The following is a 14,814-nucleotide window of genomic DNA, read 5'->3' as shown; positions in this document are numbered from 1 at the left end:
CCAGGGGCACGGGGGAGTGGGACTCATTTCCTGTTCTACTCCTGATCTGTTCCCTGTGGGTGCTCTGAGACCTGCCTAAGGGCATCTGTAGGGCATGCCTACCTCAGCTTAGGGGGTGTAGAGTCTGTGTATAGGTTCGGATGGGACAAGGAGTTACTGCTGAGTGGAAGTTGTTCAGTTAAGCCTGAAGTGTTGAGTTCCCAGGCTCTGGAGATTTCCCACTTCCTGTAGGAAGCCCCAAACCCTGGGCTCTCAAGTTTCTCTTCAGAGCCCGAGTCTTCTGGTTGGACTCCTCCTGGAAACCCAAAGCCTTTTAGTACTCAACTCTGTTGCGGACCCAAGAGACCACAAGGGGGTGCCAGGGCCTCAGATCTTCAGTATTGGAGACTGTCCCTAACCAGTGGGAAATGGATACTGGCCCCTGGGCAGAGGCTGGTGTCTTCAGGTCTACCCTGTTGGGTGGGGTCTGGTAAGGAACCACCAGGAGCAACAGAAGATCTGCACCACTTTTAGCTTCCAGGTTCCACCCATCCCCCACCTCCCACACTGGAAGTGGGCCCCGAGGGTGGGGGTGGTTCTGCAGCCCCTAGGGATATGGGGCCATGCAGAAGCCCAGGTTTGTTACATGAAGGCAAATCTGGTTTCTGTTGTATTTATTTAAAATGGGCCATACACGGTCCCCCAGTGCCCACCTGGCTCTCCCTGCCAGCCAGGTATGGCCATAAGTCCTCCTGGATCCACAGGCATCCCCAGCTCTTAGCTTCCTCTGCCAGGGCTTGACTCATTAAATTGAACCAGGGCCCCCAGCCCCTCTCTCCTCTCTCTTCTAGCAGCACCCCACCTGTCCTGGCCTTCACCGCCTCTGGACATCTGCTCACACCAGTCCCTCTGCTGAGAGCCCACTGGAAGGAAGCAGGAAAGATGAGAATGTTGTCAATTTTCAGGGTAGAGGCAGCCTGACTGTGAGGGCTATAGCTTTGTCTGGCCAATACTGAGCCCTTAGCACCCGGTGCAAAGCCCACCACAAGGCCAGGTGAGAAACCAGTGATCAAACCTGTGAATGAGCGAGTGGAAGCTGAGCTTGTGGGAGCTGTGGGGGTGATGGCCAGGCCACATCAAGGGAGTAGCAGTTAGGCCACAATCTGCGCAGAGGCTGAATCCCCATCCTCCCTCCCCTGCCAAGGAGAAAAGCCAAAGTCCAGTCCCAGAGCCAGTGTTTATTAGCAAGATGGAACCCAAGGGAGGCTGTGGCCTGGGCAGCCCAGGGCCGCCAGGAGCCCCTCCCACCTACCCCCAAAGCCCCCCAGAGCTATTTACACCCATCACCTGAAGTGGTGGGCAGAAGGGAGCCCTGGGGGGGGGGGGCTAAAGGCCCCAGGCCCCCACCATGGCCCCCTCTTCCCTCAGCCCTGCCTGCACCTGCCCCTCTACTATTCTCCCAGCCCCCAAGTCACAGTGGCCCAGAAAAAGCGAAGAGGAGGTAGAGTGGCAGGGAGGGAAGGAGGGGCTGGAAGTGTGCCCCAGCCAGGCAGGGCTCCTTTGCTCCTGTCCCCAATAAATAGAGAATAAATACCCGGGAGGGGGCTGGCCTTGACTGAGTGCCCCCTCCCAGGCAGGGCCGGCCTCCTGTGACGGCCCCTTCTTCCCTTCTCTGAGTGCATCTGAGCCCCCCACCCCCACTCCCCATCTCCAAAGCAGTCCTCGCGTCCGTGTCTGTGCCAGCGGCACAGCCTGATAGCACACGTTGGCAAAGGTATGCAGTCCGTGCCCTGTCCAGGTAGAGCCTGCTCCCTCCCTCCCTGTGTCCTGTAGATTCCGGTGGTGGCTGTCAAGCAGGTGGACTCCCAGCTGAGTCTGGGGACTGTGTGGTCCTGGCCTGGCCCTGCCAACTGGCTGGGCCTGGTTCGGCGGGCTCTGTCTTCTGCGGTCTCTGACCAGTGTGGGTCTAAGTTTTGGACCTTGCTGCCGCTGAGGCAGGCTATATACAACCCACCAATAAATACTGTCTTTGCAGGGGCAGGGTGTGTATAGAATATAGATATTTTATATATATATACATATATATATATATATATATCTTTTATATTAAAAGGGACAGGCCTAGGCTGGCCCATTGCAGGGCTCAGACGGCTGGCCTCATGTGTCCGGCGGGTGGTGGCGGCGGTTCCGGGGCTTTTTCTGGTCCTGGGGTTCAGGAGGCCTGGGCGCCCCTGGGGCCTCCCTGGGGCTTGGGGGCACGTGGCGCCAATAGCCCTGGCAGTACTGGTGGATGAGGCCCACTTCTGGCTGGGCCAGCAGCTGGGCCAGCTCCTGGTAAGGGGGTGTGGGGGGGCCTGCGCCAGGGAGTGGTGGCGGGGCGCTCACAGCTGGCGGGGGGAAGAGGGCAGCGTGGACGGCGTCCCGACCCAGGACGTGCAGCTGTACCCGCGTGACAACGTGCTTGAAGTTGTTTTCGGTGGCGGTGCAGGAGTAGAGGCCACGGTCACCAGGCTGCAGGGCGCGGAGCAGCAAGCCCTGCTCTGTGCGCAGGAAGCGGTCCTCTGCACGAATCTGCAGGGGCAGGGAGCCAGGGCTCAGGCAGGGCTTGTGTGCCCACCTGCTGCCCAGCCAGCTCCCAGAGCAGACCACCTCAGTGGCCGTGTAAGGGGCTCATGTGGAATTTCCACAAAGAAAAACCCACAGTAAGTTTCCACATAGCATCTGAATAAGGCATCCATACACATTTCCATTTCAGGAGGAGTGATTGTGAGGGGATTCTGTACAATTAGAGAATTTTGGAGCAATCGCACAGAATTTCTTTTTAATGGGGAATACCCAACTGAGGTATCCTTATAGAATCTCCAGGAAGATTCTATCTTAAGGACGGGTGTCTGGAACACATTTCCATAAAATGAGAGCTACTCCACAGAATTTCCACATCCTGGAACCCAACCGCATGGTATTTCCATACAATGAGGTATACCTCCAATGGAGCACACGTATGAGCTTTTCATGGAAAAAGGCATGCTTATAAGGGGTTTCCATGTAATATGGAAATCCTAGACTTTCCACAAAACTGGACCCACTTCAGGAAGGGAACTTAGGGGATGCCTGGGTGGCTCAGCGGTTGGGCGCCTGCCTTCGGCTCAGGTCGTGATCACGGGATCTGGGATCAAGTCCCACGTGGGGCTTCCTGTGAGGAGCCTGCTTCCCCCTCTGCCTATATCTCTGCCCCTCTCTCTGTGTCTTGAGAGACCATGAATAAATAAATAATTTTTTTTTTTTTTTTAAAAAGGAAGGGAACTTAGAAGGGCTTTCTTAGAATGGGGCTGCCCCAGATTGGCTCCTTTACCACATTTCACCCACATGGACTTTCTACTGCACGGGGGACTCCCACATCCACGGTGAGGACTATAGGGTACAGGAAATCACCTCACGGCGCCGGTCACTGGGATCTCGCTGAAACAGCCACTTAACAGTGGCCTGGGGTGAGCGAGGCTGGCATTCAAGGAAGGCCGCACTACCTGCCACACCGTACTGCACAGACTCCACAGTATTCTTGTTGGCTGTAGAACAAGAGGGCGCGGCATGAAAGCAGCATTGCCTCTGGGCAGACTGCAAGCTGGCAAAGGGCAAGTGCCAAGGGGCCCATATAGGGAACCCACCCTGGAAAAAGGCAGGGCTGTACTATCGGGCATCCACTCCTTCCTTGAGTGGGTGGCTAGGGACATCCCATCTCCCAAATTACAAGCTCCCTCATTCTGTGAGAGTCCTTCCAGTGGGGGGCCCTGGGAGCAGCTCCAGAGCTGCACAGCTCTACGCACTATGAGGGGCGCCCAGTGGTGACGCACCACATACTCACCATTGGAGTTGAACCCGCGGCACTGCCTGATGGGGTTCCCATGCCGGACATCCTGCCGGCGGCTCCGCCTAGATGAGGAGAGCTCCTGAACAAGTATTTTGGAGGAAGCTTGCCCGTCTCTAGGTCCCTGTACCTCCAACACTCCAAAGGAGTCTTGTCCATCACCCCCAGGGTAATATCACATCCACCACCAAACCCCCAGGACAGAACCCTCGGTCTGGTGGTTAAGATTCCAAGGATCTGGCGGGGGGGCGGGGTCCACACCTCTTGGAAGATGCTGTGTAGCGGGAACAGGCCTGGCCATCCCAGGCACAGTAGGGGTCCCGGGCGAGGCAGCAGTCGGCACAGGCAGCACCATATGCCTGGCAGCGGTGCAGGCTCAGGTGTGTGACACCCACGGCTGAGGCCACGTACAGTTGTTGCTGAGGGCAGGGGGAGGGGCTGGTCAGTTCCTTCCCCATGGCCAGCCCCCATCGGCAGCCTGTTGGGCTCCTTCCCTTCCTGTTCCATGCCTCAGTTCCCCCATCCCTATACCAAGGGCATGACCCCAAGGGAGAACAGTCCACCTCACCAAAACTCACCCTCTTAGAAGAGATGGTCATGGTCTTGACAGGTGCTGGGTCCTAGAAGAAGACAGGGATAGCTTGGGGACTGGGGACTCCTTCCCTGCCCTGATCTAGAGGTATGAGGTCCAAGGTAAGGGGCTGGTAACTAAGGTGGGCCAGGGTGAATAGGACTGGGCATCATACCCACCTTGAAGACCTCTACCTCCTCCAGCATGAGCTCCTCCATTTCCTGGTCATCCTTGGGCAGCACGATGACTTTCTGTACTGTCCCGCGGTCTGGAACGGGCCGGGCAGGGCCTCAGTGGGGCTGAGGACGCTGGGGAAGGGGTACCAGCCTCAGCCCCTTCCCCCACCAGGCCCCAACCCCGCAAGGGCAGTGGAGCAGGACAGGTCCAACCTGTACCAAGGTTGAAGAATGTCCCCCAGATGAAGGGGCCCAGGATCGGGGGTGGGTGGGGAGGGTGTCATGGCTGGGGTCTGCCCCTCCCACCCCAGACCCTCATTTTGGGACTGCTGAGAATAGGATGCTGGAGGTATTCCTGTGTTGAGGGACTGGATCTGGTGGGCACACCTGTGCACGTGTCACGAGAACACGTACGTCAGTATTTGGACCCACGGATCCTGGAGGTATCTACCACCTGTTCCCTCTTTCTTGACCACACACGGGTTCCCAGGTGCCCAGTGGCCCCGCTCTCCCAGCCCCCAAGAGCTGGGGATGGTGATGGGGTTTCCCCACCCCTTGTCTCAGTTATCCTGGCTCCAAAGGATGAAGGTAGCAGAGTTGAAGCAGGGTAGGTCCCCACCCCCTGGATCAGCACCCTCCACCCAATGGGCCCAGCGTGGGAGGGTCTGGGAGCAGCAGTGGGTACCTGTGCCCAGGAAAAGCACCTCATAGCGCCCGTCGGCTGCATCCACCTGGTCCACAGCGACGGTGGTAAGCCTATAGGGAGCGCCTGTGCGGACGACCAGAGGCCGCCTCTGCAGAGGGTACACGGCCTGGTACATGAGCGGGTGGCTGCGCATGAAGTTAATCACTTCATCAGGGTAGTCCTTGGTGGACTTCATGGATGGTGTGAAGGTTCCTCCAGGGCACTGCAGGCACGTGATGAGCGTCAGGCCCACCTGGCGCTTGCTGAACCCCTTAGCTTCAGGAGCGGCCTCTCCTTTGTCTGTCCCCATCACATCCATTGGCTCTGCTCCTCAGAACCCCCATCTGGGCTTCTCCCCCTCACCCAACCTCTTTGCAGATGCTGTTCCAGCCGAGGTCCCAAGGTCCTACATAGCCAGATCCCACAGCCACTCCCTGGCCTCACTGCCAGGGCCTTGGGTGGCATTAGGCAGAGCTGACTACTCCCTTTTCATGTCCTCATCTCCCACCCTGTTGTCTCCTTCCTCTAATCTGCCCCCTACACCCACTACCCCCCTGCTCAAGGGACTACGGCCCCAAGTTCTCTTCATACCCTCAGGTGCCGTGCCCTTTCCTGGTGCCTTTCCCTCTGCCTGTCCTGCACCTCTGCCAGCCCAACTCCAGGCCATCCTTCCAGCTTCCAAGTTCACCTTCGGGGGAAGACTTCCCTGGCCAAGGCTGAGACCAGCTCCCCCATCCCAGCCCTGACAACAAGGAGCCCAAACGGATCCCATTGTTCTGCTTCGACTGCTGTAGGGGCCCGCATTACACCAAGAGCAAGTGAGTCGCCTCCTACCACCATGGAGGTCCTGCAGGCCAGACCTTGCCTGCCATCACCTCCCTGGCTACAGTTAGCTAGCTACAGTGCCTCCAACCTGCCCTCCAGCTTTGTCTTGACTCCCAAGCAGCACCCTCACCCCACCCCCAAGCAGCCTGCCACACCTGGGTGCTATCTTTGTTCCAGGTTCCCGGCTGGGTTCTTCACAGCCTGATGCTGTAAATGGTGTTTTGTTTCATTTTGCTTTATTTATTTATTTTTTAAAGTAAGTTCTATGCCAAATGTGGGGCTCAGACCCATGACCCTGAGATCAAGAGTTGCGTACTCTACCAACTGAGCCAACTGGCACCCCTGTTTTGTTTTGTTTTTAATGCTGCTTTATTTAAATGGATAAATGGTAGGTTTATTTGTGTGTAAGGTCCACCTCTCCTACCTGGCTGTGAACTCCGGGATGGTGGGGCCCCACATCTGCTAAGTAGCTAACACAGAGCAAGCTTCACAAACAGAAAGGAAAGGAAAAGGTTGAATGATTGGGGTTCTCACCGTGCCGGGCCGTGGGTAGGGCATCTTCCCTGAGAAGGGCATCCACTGGTAGTTGGGGCCCTCTTTGTGGGCAAAGGGCCCATTGAAGACCATGCGGATGTCAGCCATGGAGTAGACACACACAGCAGAGCCTCGGAACACGGAGCTGCAGGCAAGGCAGGCTGCTGCTGACCCTCGGCCCAGGGCCCCTCCCCAGCCCACCCCCGTCCCATAGCCTGCCACCAGGCTGGGGTCCTCCACACGACATAGCCCCTCAGTCTAGCCAAGCCCTGCCACCGCCAGCCCCAGCCCCAGCCTCACCCCGAAGAGGTAAAGACAGCATAAATGACTGGGTTCCTCACATCCTGTGTCTGTTGAACAAACACGTCCTCTGGGGGCAAAGGGAGAAGACATTGGGGGGGTACATTAGCCAAGAGCCCCAGGGCCCTGCCCACTCCGCCCGAGGGGCCCACCAAATATGCCCTGACTACCCATCCAGCCCCTACCCCTCCCAGAACAGCCATAGGATCCAGCCTGCATGCTGGGTACTCACGGAGCTCATCGAAGTGAGTCTCGATGCCATCCTCACCGGGCACGGAGCACACCAGCCGTGCCTTCAGGAACGTGCTCCACTTGTTGACCAGGCAGCAGTGGCCGCCGTCGTCGTTCTGGGGACAGGGGGCAGGGTCGGGTCAGCTCTCACTCCCAAGACCCTGCCAGAGCAGGGATGCTAGAGCCAGCACTGGGTCTGGGAGGGCATGGGGCCCCGCGGGCGCATACCAGGCAAATGCGCCCGATGCGGGCGTACACGGCGGGGCTCTGTGGTGCCTCGGCCGACCGCTCGCGGAAGAAGAAGTAGAGCTTGTCGTCGTTGCGCTCCGCACTGTCAGGGATGAGCTCGGCGTGGATGAAGGAAGGGTCTGCGGGTGGGAAGCGGTCAGCTGGGCAAGCTCTTCTCCCCCAAGGGCTCTTTTCTCAACAGGACCCCGGGGCCACTCTTCCCCAGACAAGACCCCTCCCCCGTCCTAGCCTGTCATGGGCTCAGGCCCCCAATGAGCGCCTCTTGGGGATCTTGGGGCATCCCAGATGCTCCCGCCCAGGATCTCACAGGTGGCCCTCACCGTTCAGCCACCGAGAGTTGTACTGGTCCGTGCGCATGGCTGTCTGCTTCCCCAGCGTGCGGAAGATGGCTGCGTCGGTGCCCATGAAGTCAATATACACACCAGCATAGAGCTCCTCGTCTGTGGGGGGGCAGGGGGGCTCAGTCAGGGGACCGCGCTTGGCTAGGACGGGGCACAGCCCAATGTCTCCCCCTTAGACTCCCCCAGGGCATGACTGTCTCACCCGTGGGATGCTGGTTAATGCTGAAGAACTGCCTCTGGGAGGATTGGGATTAGGAGCAATTAGCTCTTTAAAAAAAAAAGTGGGGGGCACCTGGGTGGCTCAGTGGTTGAGCATCTGCCTTTGGCTCTGGTCATGATCCCAGAGTCCCAGGATCAAGTCCCACATTGGGCTCCCCGCCTGCTTCTCCCTCTGCCTATGTCTCTGCCTCTCAATCTTTCTCATGAATAAATAAATAAAATCTTAAAAAAAAAAAAAAAGGAAAAAGGAGCAATTAGCATTGATTAGTAGCAAGAGCCAGTTTTGGTGGTATAAATACTCCCACCACAGCTGACTGCGAGCCACTAACCTGGGATCACGGACGGTGGAGTTGGGGAGCTGCTGGCACCATCGTATCATATTTCTACCCCACAAATATAACACATGTAAATAACCTCACGAACAAAAATAATAAAATATAGTTAAGATGATTAGGAACTAATGAGTTTTGAGTATTTTTACCTTTGTTTTGAAAGTAATTTATTTGTAAATTATATAACTTGGTGTTTAGTAATAGTTGGCTCACAAAAACCTGAAAATTTGCAGAAAATTTAGTGACCACACTGGCTCTAGCATACCACTCCACCTCTTCCCTCTAGATGTGCCCAGGGCAGGCCCTGCCTTCCCCCATCAGACTCCTTGGTTGGGGGGCCACCATCAGGCTAGGACCTTTTCACTCATCAAGGGGGGAGGATGAAGTCCACCCCCGCCCCAAGGCCTTTCCCAGGGCTGGAGGTTGCACAGTGCCTAGCAGTTGCTCTGAGAGGCAGACTGGGATAGGCAGCCAGAAAATAGGTAAAGTACAGGGACCAGGGTCCTGGTGGGCTTGCCCAACCTGGAGGTAGGGGCAGCAGCTGCTCCTGAGGCAGCACTCCTCCTCAGACAACATTCCCCTAACTCCCCTAGATACCTGACCAGACCAGAAACAAACCCTGTCCTCCCTCGTTGGTGAGAGGGCCAGGACTCTCCATCTGTGCTTCCTTGTGGGCCTTTCCCAGCCTCCCAGACAAACCGAGAACATGTATGGAACCACTCCCCTTCTACCACTCCCAGTACAGACCAAGCTCATCTTCTCTCACAGGCAGACTGTGGCTAGCTTTGCATAGACCCTATTTCAGGGTAGGATCTGACCCGCTAAACACTCCCATCCAAGATGAGACCCTCACAACCACTAGTCTGCCCCTCAGCTCACAAGGGGGTCTGGTCCATACCTCTCCCCCTGATGGGATGGGGCCTTATGGGAGGGTTCAGGGATGGCATGGTCATGGTCTCTGCCCTGGCGTAAATGTTGGTGCCATGTTCCCTATTCCAGAGGCAGAGGGCATACACTTAGGCTGTAGAACCAGGGTGGGGTAGGAGCACTCACTGATGAGGGCTGAGGCTGTGTCCAGCTTGGGGTCGTACGGACACTTGCCCTTCCCTGACTCGAGTCTCTCCGGCTCCAGGTAGAAGATGTAATCCTGCAGGGCAGAGGGGAGCTCAGCATTGTCCAAGCTGGTCCCATAGTCAGGAAGGGTAAGGGTCATCAGGCTCCCAGGGTGAGAGCAAGTCCCCAGAGACACCCTGAAGCCTCATCCCTTCACTCCCTGGATATCCTTGGGTTTTAACTCTGTCCAGTCAGGTCTCCCAGGGCAGGGCCATGATGCACGTTCCAAGGGAAGTAATTCCTGGTCCCAGGTATCAGACAAGACCTGAGAATCAGGGGTTGAAGCCCCTCTATGCCAACTGGTTCAGGGAAACGCTGGTCAGGGCCCCTCGGGCCATAGAGGTACAACTCTGAGCTGTGGCTGCCATCCTGGGCCAACATGGGGCTGCCAACCTGACCAGGGCAGGAGGTATGGGCCAAGACCCTGTGGCCCTGACCTTTGTTGCCAGGTCCCACCAGGCCAGAGGGCCCTGAGGATATTGTGTCCTCAAGCTTTATGTCCTACCTGTGGTCCTCAGGACAGACTAATAGGTCATGGCTTTCCCCCCGCCCCTCAGCAGAGGCCCCAGGTCCCCATGTCTTCCCAGTGAGTCAGGAGTTGAGAGGTCCAGCCCAGATCACAAGGGATTCGCAAAGCCCCCCATACCTCCCAGCCCAGCTCTGAAGATGCTAGCAGAAAAGTTGATGAAGGCACTGGGACCAAGATGAGCTCATGGGGAGGGAGAACAGAGGCATAGAGGCACAGAGGCAGGAAGGAGGTGGCGGCAGGTGGCAGGGATGGTGATGGGAAGGTGTACACAGGCCTGCTTCCAGTTACACTCTGCACACGTGACTTTCTGCACACATGGGGCTGCACACACAGCTTGGCACATATCACTGTCAGCACATGGAACCCACCGTTCACACCCTGGGCACACGTGCAGTCTGAGCGGTCCCACTTTTCAGCACTCCCTGTCACAAACACACACGCTCAAGTGACCACTTGCTCTATCATTCACCGGCAGCCCCAGCCCCCCCAGCCCAGTCCCGGGTCATGACTAGAGGACAGACAGCTCTGCCCCTTCCAACCCAGGGGAGCAGAGTCTCAAGCAGGACATCTGTGTCTACCCATGACCCACAGAGGCATGGGGCATGGACACTTGAGAGTAATATGTCAGATTGCATACATGTGCCGTGTTCTGACTCTGAGATGTGGGTTTGAGTACACAACACATGCCCAAGTGTATGTTGGTATATGCTCATGCAATGTCTACACACATGTGTTCTGAGGGTGGAGGCACTGCTATTCCAAGGCTGTCTTCTGCCTGTGGCTTCATGATCTCTTGCCTGTGGGGAATCACCAAGGCTGACATGAATCCTGCTGGGAATGCCTGAGGGTACTGTGGGGGAAGGACTGGGACAGGGGTCTTCTCTCAGGAAGCTCTTGTGGGGTGTGGGTTCCCAGCAGGAAGGCCAGGCCCAGGGTGAGTTCAGTTTGGAGGCAGTGCTGCCTGGCAAGGGCCTGGAGGGATGAGTCCCACCTGGCGTGGGGCTGTGGGCGTCGGGCGGAGGGCACCATCCGTGGCTCTGCTGCCTCGGCCTCTGACCACCTGCATCTGGGTCCAGGGCGTGGCCTGAGAAGATGAGGAACAGGGGGTTAGAGTCGGGGGTGGCAGGGGCTGGGGGAGCAGGCTCGGGCTGCCAGCCTCTCACACCACACATCCCAGGAACACACGTGAGCAACCAGGCCCCCAGAGCACACATATGTGCTTGTGCACACACATGCACACAGCTTGGCACACGCCTGCACACACGTCCCTAAGTCCAATCACTCTCACATATGTCCTACCAGATCACCCCAGCTCACGTACAACATGCACACATGGAAATGAAAAAGGGCAGAAGCGGGCGGGGCAAGACAGAGCTGGGGAAGGGGCAGCTCTTCCCCAGGCCATGTGGAAAAAGCTGACCCAGGTGTCCAGCCTCCTGATGCTGAGGCCTCCACCAGGCCCTCTGGCTTGGCTGCAGGGGCATGGTCCACAGGCACAGCCAGGAGAACTGTTACACTAATGGAACGAGCACTTACTACGTGCCAGGCACAAGGCTAACAGTTTTGGGAGCATTAGCTCACTGCCTCCTCCTCACACCAACCTGTGAGAAATGCAGCTATTAGCCCCATCTCCAGGTGAAGCAGTAAAAGGAGTCACTCACCCAAGGTCACAGGGCTTGGAAGTGGCAGGGCTGGGGCTCAAGCTCATCCTCCCATCAGAACCCTGGCGTGTGGTTACTAACAGGGGAGCATGAGGCCAACGTGGGCACGGCTTACCTGAGCACGGCGGCCGCGGTTTATATATGTGCACATGGGATTGTAGGCGCCGGTCCCACACACATACAGGTGTGTTCGGTTCCATGGCTGGATGAGCCTGACGAAGTTCCCGCACTCACCCTGGGGCCAGAGGGAAAGCCAAGGAGGTGCCTAGATGCCAGCCTGGCCCCGCAACCTCCCTGAGGTCACCTACCCCCATTCACCCCTCATCCCACCTATAGATCCCACTTCACTCACATTGCCATCCTTGCCTGAGAGCACACACTCCTCAATGCGCTGTGGAGAGGCTGCCCAGTGGATCTGCCGGAGATGGGGGTCAGAGGGTACAGCCCGCTAAATGGGGCTTCCAGTCCCAGGGCCCCATATCCCTCATCCCTCTGACCCCACACCTAGGCTGGCCCTTACAATGAGGGGCTCACGGTTGATGTCATGCAGGTCCAAGGACAGCACATAGTCCTTGCTGCCCACGTACATGCGGTCGTGGTCCTCGTCTTTGAGCAAGATTCTGTAGTCGGTTGTGTTGAGCAGGAAGTTGAAGAAGTGGGCAGTGCCTGTGGCCTTAAGCTCTGTGGGTAGAGAGCAGGGCAGTAGTTAGGATCATCGGAGACCATCTCAACAGGACCCTTTGACAGAGGGGGGACCTCCACCACACGATCATCTCAAACCCCAGCTTCCTCCCTGCCCAGGGCCTACTTAGCTCCCTTGCTAGTCCCTAACATGCCTGTGAGGAGAAAGTGGGACAGGTGGGCAGGCCAGCGAAGAGACCACACCCAAAGCTAAAGCCCTGATTCATCAGCAGCCCCAGCCAGTCTCTGGGTTCCAATGAAAGGGCAGTGGGTGCGGGCCAGGGCGCGTGATGGCATCAAAGAGTCTTTACTCGGGTGGGGGTTAATGATCCCACGCCCAGGGTGGGGCCTGCTTCCCACAGGGGCTTACAAGGGTTAATGAGCAAGAGGGTGGGGGGCAGGTGCATTCAGGACAGCCCACAGATGCTGGCACAGAGCCGGGATGCCTGGTCTTCACCTCAGCTGCCCACCAGTCAGAGGGCAAAGCTGCCACACAACAGGGTCCCCACCTTGTCTAAAGCTGGTTGACCAGGACACCAGAAAGGCCCGCTGGAGCTATCCTGTCCAACTGACTTTGGGCTCCCCCCAGATCCCCCTGGATCCCCCCAGATCCCACTGGGTTGCTAAAGCTGGAATTTTCAGGCCACTCTGAGCCAGTCAGGAATAGTCTTTGCTAGGAAAGAAGTCTTCCTCCTAGTGCAACCATGTCCCCAAGCTGGGGCAAGGTCCGGTTGAGTCCTTAGTTTCTCTTCTGCATGAGTCTTAAAGCCCTGGCCCTCCCACCCCCTGATGGCTGGGGGAAAGTCCTCCTTCCTGGGGATGAAGGACAGGAAGGAACTTGGCCAGTGACTGGCCAATGACAAACACAGGACTCCAGAAAACTTGGGAACCTTCCTCTGAGGGGGAGAGTCAAGGGGTCTTTGGCAAGCCCCTCCTCCATCCATCTCCAGCTATTTTTAGCTTAGCAGGAGAGGGAAGACTGTAATGAAGGTGATGAATATTCACCAGCACAGGAGGCTCGAGATGGCAGCCCACAGAAGAGCACGCACATGTATGCACACGGCCCAGGTACATGCATGTGCGCACACATCCTGCATCACATGAGGCACTCATGAAGGCAATCATACATATCCCACCTTCCTGCCCTATGGCTGGTAACCCATTTCCCAGGTGGGGCAATCAAGAGGGAGGCCTGGAGAGGGAGAACAGCTGGGATCAGATGCTCTAGATGCTGTCTGAAAATGGGACCAGCAGGTGGCCCCATCCCATCCCACTGATTCAGGCAGCTGTCTCTGACGGGCCTGGCTGACCCTGACCCCTGGTGTGTGCTGTGGACCCTGGAGCAGAGCTGGAGGGGCTGGGCCTGAGAGCAGCTTCGATGGGAGCTCCAGGATGTGCTCAGATGGGTGTAGGAGGTGGGCAGGGAGCCAGGAGATTCCCACAGCAGACCCAGAGCCTACATCTGAGGGGCTGCGGGCCAAGCAAAGGCCTTGCCCTGCCCAGCCCTATGTGGCCACAAGAGAATACAGGTGATGACCTTGGCCAACCGCTGGGACGCAGGGACGCCAAGGGATCAAAGGGCCGATCCCTGCCTGGCTACGGCTTTGCCCGCCTGTCCGGCGGTGCCTCTGAAGTCCTAGGCAGGGCAGCCTGGACACCTGTCCTGCACCTGTTGTTGGGCCACTTGGAGTCCCCCGCCTGGCCACCCAGCCATAGTGACAACAGGAAAGTAAACACTCCCCCACCCCCAGGGCCAGGAAGCAGCCAGAGAGGAAGTGGGGCTGCCAGCGGAGCCCCCCCAGGCTGGGACAGCCCGCCAGGGGTTATTTATACCCTGGCTGGGGGCATGGCCTTGAGTTGTACCCTTACCCCTCCTTCTGGGTTAGGGGACATTTGGGGGGGCAATGGAGGGGAGGGAGGCAGAGGCTCAAGTGGGTACCTTTAGACATAGGCACCTGGGGTAGGAGAAGCTCCAAACATCTAGCCCCAGAGACACAAGCAGTTATAATCCCTACCCTCCATCTCTGCCCAGCCTCCAGCCTCTGCACTCTGGACCCTTGCCCTCTGCAGGAACCAGTGCCCAAGCCCCAAGTCCAAGTCCCCCTTTGAGCTTAAAACACTCAGAGCCTGAGCTCTCCAGGCTCCATCCCCCTTTGGGAGAATGGTAGGGGAGAGGCCTACATGGGGACCTATATGGGGACTGGGAGACTCCTACCTCCTAAACCTGCACTCCCTCATCCCTCCCTGTCCTCCCTGTCCTCCCTGTCCTCCCCGCCCTCCCTGCCCCAGAAGTGGGGATGGAGGGAGCCTCCCACTTACTCATCAAGCACCTATTTTGTGCAAAACCCTGAGCTCACAACATCACAACAGGTTACAGATGAGGACATGGAAGCACAGGGAAGGACCAGGCCCAACAGCATGGGGGTAGGATTCCCACCCAGGCCTTTGGGACTGAAGGAAAGGCAAGCCCAGGCAGAGCCAGGCCCGGGGGGGTGGTGTAGGGGGGACTGTCCAGGGGGGGAA

General features: G+C 57.6%; 1 protein-coding gene across 2 annotated transcripts in view; it reads right to left on the bottom strand.

Annotated features, from left to right (window-relative positions):
* Positions 1 to 1,202: 1,202 nt before the first annotated feature.
* The window catches only part of SEMA3F (semaphorin 3F), a 30,000-nt gene continuing 16,388 nt past the window's right edge, over positions 1,203 to 14,814 (bottom strand). The window contains exons 3-19 of one of the 2 annotated variants that reach the window (XM_041762572.1): positions 12,131 to 12,291; positions 11,963 to 12,025; positions 11,726 to 11,845; positions 10,941 to 11,033; positions 9,361 to 9,454; positions 7,736 to 7,855; positions 7,395 to 7,534; positions 7,168 to 7,282; positions 6,936 to 7,005; positions 6,636 to 6,780; positions 5,277 to 5,499; positions 4,595 to 4,683; positions 4,423 to 4,464; positions 4,106 to 4,263; positions 3,842 to 3,909; positions 3,412 to 3,545; positions 1,203 to 2,550 (exon numbers count right to left, since the gene is read on the bottom strand). In XM_041762572.1, the coding sequence (XP_041618506.1) occupies positions 2,137 to 2,550; positions 3,412 to 3,545; positions 3,842 to 3,909; positions 4,106 to 4,263; positions 4,423 to 4,464; positions 4,595 to 4,683; positions 5,277 to 5,499; positions 6,636 to 6,780; positions 6,936 to 7,005; positions 7,168 to 7,282; positions 7,395 to 7,534; positions 7,736 to 7,855; positions 9,361 to 9,454; positions 10,941 to 11,033; positions 11,726 to 11,845; positions 11,963 to 12,025; positions 12,131 to 12,291 (2,249 nt within the window). In that variant the 3' untranslated portion in view covers positions 1,203 to 2,136. The remainder of the gene's footprint in view (positions 2,551 to 3,411; positions 3,546 to 3,841; positions 3,910 to 4,105; positions 4,264 to 4,422; positions 4,465 to 4,594; positions 4,684 to 5,276; positions 5,500 to 6,635; positions 6,781 to 6,935; positions 7,006 to 7,167; positions 7,283 to 7,394; positions 7,535 to 7,735; positions 7,856 to 9,360; positions 9,455 to 10,940; positions 11,034 to 11,725; positions 11,846 to 11,962; positions 12,026 to 12,130; positions 12,292 to 14,814) is intronic. The other variant, XM_041762573.1, reaches the window with a different exon arrangement.

The sequence above is a fragment of the Vulpes lagopus genome, chromosome 7 (assembly GCF_018345385.1).
Source record: "Vulpes lagopus strain Blue_001 chromosome 7, ASM1834538v1, whole genome shotgun sequence".
Taxonomy (NCBI): Eukaryota; Metazoa; Chordata; class Mammalia; order Carnivora; family Canidae; genus Vulpes; species Vulpes lagopus.
This window is presented reverse-complemented; position numbering and strand designations above follow the sequence as displayed.